This window comes from Cryptomeria japonica, chromosome 2 (genome assembly GCF_030272615.1).
Source record: "Cryptomeria japonica chromosome 2, Sugi_1.0, whole genome shotgun sequence".
In the NCBI taxonomy this organism is placed as follows: domain Eukaryota; kingdom Viridiplantae; phylum Streptophyta; class Pinopsida; order Cupressales; family Cupressaceae; genus Cryptomeria; species Cryptomeria japonica.
Genome location: NC_081406.1, coordinates 240711232 through 240716226, shown reverse-complemented (window position 1 = coordinate 240716226; position 4995 = coordinate 240711232). Strand labels below are relative to the sequence as shown.

The 4995-nt window shown below is 38.7% G+C and overlaps 1 protein-coding gene across 1 annotated transcript; it reads right to left on the bottom strand.

Annotated features, from left to right (window-relative positions):
- Positions 1–219: 219 nt before the first annotated feature.
- LOC131063282 (uncharacterized) lies at positions 220–1663 on the bottom strand. Its single transcript, XM_057997066.2, has 2 exons — positions 1452–1663; positions 220–1320 (listed from the first exon to the last, which is right to left on the bottom strand). Exons 1-2 carry the CDS (start codon positions 1460–1462, stop codon positions 600–602), a joined length of 732 nt encoding a protein of 243 aa, XP_057853049.2. The 5' UTR covers positions 1463–1663; the 3' UTR covers positions 220–599.
- Between the last annotated feature and the right edge of the window lie 3332 nt (positions 1664–4995).

The window sequence follows — 4995 nt, the reverse complement described above, 5'->3', positions numbered from 1 at the left end:
AATAGAGTATAATTTAGTTTAATATAGAATAATAATAAAAGTGAACAAGTGAAAAGACACCAACCAAGAGGCCCATGCCAGCAAAATTGATAACTTTGAATCTTACTTCAAGATTACAAAACCATATTTTGCATTGCAAATATTTTCATAACTTTTGTATTGCAGAATCCTAAAATAAAACTAACGGATTCTATAAATCATTCAGGAAATAAAGGACTGTACAAAATATTTGTTTGAACAAAATGATAGATCCTCACGAAACAATCATATGTACATGAGTGATTATCAACCCACTATTAAGAGGACTCTGGCAAATTACAGTAAAAGAAAGGATGTGCAGAGACCAAAATCTTGTAAGAGATCAAAATCTTGTAAGTTACTGTATGCAGGAAAAGCGGGGTTATGAAACTCAAAATGTAAAAAATGATGTTCAAAGAGTTTGTCCACAAACCCACAAGACTTCTTGGTGCAAGTTATGAAATCTGAGAATAAAATGAACATTAAATATTCATTTAAGAATATGATCATTTTTATACGTCTACAATTACAACTATTCCTCAACTGCACCCCTGTTTCTTCATCCATTTAGCATAACGGCGCTAATCCATCCGTCCTCTGTCCTCTGAACCCTTGGGGTAAATTTCAAGAACCGGTGCACCAGCCATCCGTAAATCAAACATTCTTTCACTCAATTCATCACAAACATAAACCCTTTTATGATTAAATTCCACAATACCGAGTCTCGAATTCTTTCCCAAGGAAAACCTTAGCGGCTTCAGAAAATTCCTGGTATCCCACACATATAACGAAGATTTCTCTTCCGCTATACCAATAGCACTCAGCAGATGCAGATGGGGGCTGTTTGAAAAGCGAGCGCTCTCAATAACAATGGCCTCATCGAACTTCATATAATTGAGGCACCTACTCCCCGGAATATCCCACAGACGGACAGTATTAATACCATCCACTGTGCTGGTGGCCAACACTTCCCTGTTCCATGAAACATCAGCATACCTTACAATGTCCTCTGGTAGCAACAATAGCTTGAGAAGATTTTTCTTTGGGCTTTCTAAACCGGCCCCTTCATCATTTCTGAAATTTCCCAGGCCCAACATTTCTCTGTCACTAGACGAGGAGAATGAAGTAACAGAATTCTTACAGTCACAAACGCCCTCTGCTCTGTAATGGAAAATATCATCAGCAGGCTGTTTCTCGGGACTGTTCAGCGAGCACTCAAATCTCATATAAATTTTTCCCCTGCTCCCACTCTCATTCTCTTCTGCGGGCACACTTGTCCCCGTATTAGTACACCGAGCCTCACTGTAAAAAGTCGGGTTGTTTACTTGAGAGACCCGATCGAATGCACACACCATGGCAGGAATTCTGATAATCTGATGTATTATTGGGTTAAACTTGAAAGATAAAAAAGGATACAAAGAGAGCATAAATACCGATTGGGCATACTTCCTCCACAATGTCAGCACAAATCCCCAGAAACATAAAGCAAGTGCAGAGAAAAACAGAGCCATGTGCACATAACGTTCTCTCGTCATTCCGGCCCTTGCAGTAAAGCTCAATGTGCTCAGGAACTGAAAGCTATCAATGCGCGAAATGATTCCCTCCATCATTTCCCGAATTCTTCAACTCACTGAATTATTACTTACACCTGATTAGTTTCCAGTATAAATAAATTATTTTCTGTGTGATGGTTTCATTTCGTCCTCTAGCATGGACTTTGGAGCCACTCCAGGCTCCACTAGAAAGATTCCCCGGATAATCTGGGTATCAAAGGAGAAGATGCTATTGAGATCCAAAACAGATACCATTTACAATCGAAATTGGCCATGTAAATGATTGTAGGGACTGTATCTACGGATTCCTCTGTCTCCCAGTCTCATGTTTTCTGATGGTGAACCGTCACAACTCTTTCCCCATGAGACTCTCATGCTAATTTCAACCACATGAATCAGATCAATTCCAGTCACCGCATAATTGTGGAGATTTGCCTTGGGATATCTATACCATATCTGATACGCAAGCTGATCTGCTGAAATTGTGACACGGTTTTATTAGGTGGTCAAAATCAGGTTGTGGTGGCTGCGAATTTTTCAAAGTACACGTCTTAAGTAAGGACAAACTCGGTGATCCTGCCGCCCGGCGGCATGTCCACTGCCTTGGACTTGTCCATCCAATCGAAGGTAACAATCAGATTTGCTTTTCTTTCTTCCATATGCGTAAATTTTTTAATACACCCGACATTATAGAGCGTCCTTTCGAATTCTTCAATACACCTCTAATCTATATCATATGTTTATAAATTTAATTAGGGTGGTTTACTGTTATTTTATATTATATTTTATGGATGTGTGTATATTTATAAATTAATAGAAACTGAGGTATATATTCATAAAAAAAATTTAAAAGTGTGAAAAATAATTATAATAGAAATAATCAATGTCTGTTTTCAAATATTTCATATATAAATCATGCATTTTTTGGTAATGTATTCTTCAATTACATATAGACATTGTCAATACTGTAAAACGATTATATTCATATTAATATTTTTTAACCACATTTGATATGATATGTTAGCTATAAGTATAAATATAATATAATTGCATGTTCTAATTAGATAATATAATTGCATGTTAATTGTGATAACCATGTATGTAGTTAATAATAAAGAAAATTTTAGTACCCCGTTATAATCCTTTTATAATAAATGACATATCAACTATTTTATCAAGTAAACAAAATATGTTTTCAACATCAATATGAATGTACATCTTCTAAGTAATATATATGTTATCAATTTGTCATTGTAAGGAAAGCACATTGCGGAAATGCCTTCCTAATGTCAATTAACAAAGAAGATCATGCAAGAATGTAGTTTACAACTTTTACAGAACATTAAGAATAACATAGACAAAACACATAGAATCAACATAGAGACGAAACACAAAAAATTACGTGGGAAAACCCTTTCGGGAAACAAACCGACAACCAACAGTTGAAACACTTTATTTCTAGTAAATGAATTTACAATAAAGTTTCAGTCTGCAACTACAGGTATTCGTTCTCAGATTCTCATGAACTGGACACTACAATCGACTCACGCTATCAGTTATAACACCATAGTTATCCAATGGCTACATATATCATATTGTTGACAGTTCATATGAGCAACTGCACCAATGGTTTGAAGTCTAACCGTCTGTGTCGGTCTGCATTTATGAGAAACACAATATCCCAGATGCACCAGGAAGTCGGGCCGGTTCGTATTCATATACATCGATAATACCATCTTTAGTGTCTAAGTGTTTATCTCTTGGACTCCAATTCGAGTGCACACCCATAGTCAGTCTCTACTCCATCGGCCATCAGAAAGACCACAAAACCATTGCTCTGATCTCCCAATGAACTAGCGACTCCACTAATGCGGCTCCAAGCAGATCAGCTCCATCTTGTCAACCCGATCATTGATATCAACCCGATCGTCGAAGGTGACCTCATCGGGTATCAATGTAGTAAACAACCAGTTCTCCCAATCTTCAATAATACCCCGATCACCGAAGGAAATTCCATTGGGTCATTGGAAAGACAACCAAAGAGCTATCTTGATCATCCAATCTTCCTTGATCTCTTTATGCGCTCCACCACGGGTCACCCCCTGATTGGCTTCGAGGTCCCTACACTACCACCTTAGCACGGCCTCACTAACCACCTAGAATGAAGCTCTCTTGTCGGGCCCCACCTTGGTCGCCAAGTCGTGGAGGATAGCCTTCATGCATCTCGCAATAGCGGTATAGAGACAATCGTCTGATCATTCCAGACTTTCTCACTTGTTAACTCGCCTAAGATGCTAACTTGTCGGGCCCCATTACTTGGTCGCCAAGCCGCGATGGATAACGTTTGTGCATCGCCATCATGCAATATAGCGACAGTCATTGATTCACCTTCAACCTACACGGTCTTTAACTTGCTTCTTTTTTTCACGTGCTTTGTCGCCAAGCTGCAGGGAATAACTTTTGATCATCTTCCCATCACGGTATAGTGACAAGCGTTGGATCATCTTGAACTTGATCACTTGTTAACTAATCATAGGAAGAATATTCCATTGGCCCATCGAAAAAAATCACACCGATGTTTGTTCCATTGGGATAGGTTACTCCAATTAGTTTGAACACAAGTCAAGTTAATTCGAGGCACATATTTCCAACAAACTCCCACTTGACAAGGAATTCATTGGACCGATTACCATTTCAAACGTTACTGAGAATCATGGGTATCAAGACCCATAGAATTAGAACACCACCTGAACTTGTGAGTGCTCATGGGTTTCGTCGAGGCATTTACAACATTTTCCATAGTGTCTACCTTGTTAAGATAAACTTTTCCATCTTCCACCTTATCACGAACAAAGTGATACTCAAACATCAATATGCTTCGATCTGGCATGGAAAGTAGGATTCTTCGCCAAACATATGGCACTCTAACTGTCACTCCAAATTTCAACCTGCCCTACATCAAAACCAATATCTGAACTCAAACGCCTAAGCCAAACAACTTCTTTACAATCATGTGTGGCCGCGATGTATTCTGCCTATGTAGTGGACAAAGCAACTATAGATTGCCGCTTTCTCAACTAGCTAATCGCTCCACCATTCATGACAAAAACATATCCACTGGTGGATCTTGTGCTGTCTATGTCTCCTGCCTAATCTGAATCCACAAAGCCGCATACACTAAGAGTTTTCTTTGAATCATCAGAATGACCATGATAGCACACAGAAAAATCTAAAGTTCCCTTCAGATATCTAAACACCCTCTTTACAGCATCCCAATGCAGCCTTCCTGGATTCAACATAAACCTTCTAAGTACTCCCACTGGTTGGGCAATGTCTGGTCTTGTACAGACCATAGTATACATCAAACTGCCAATAGCACTTGCATAATGTACACCTTTCATGTCTTCTATCTCTTTTGGAGATT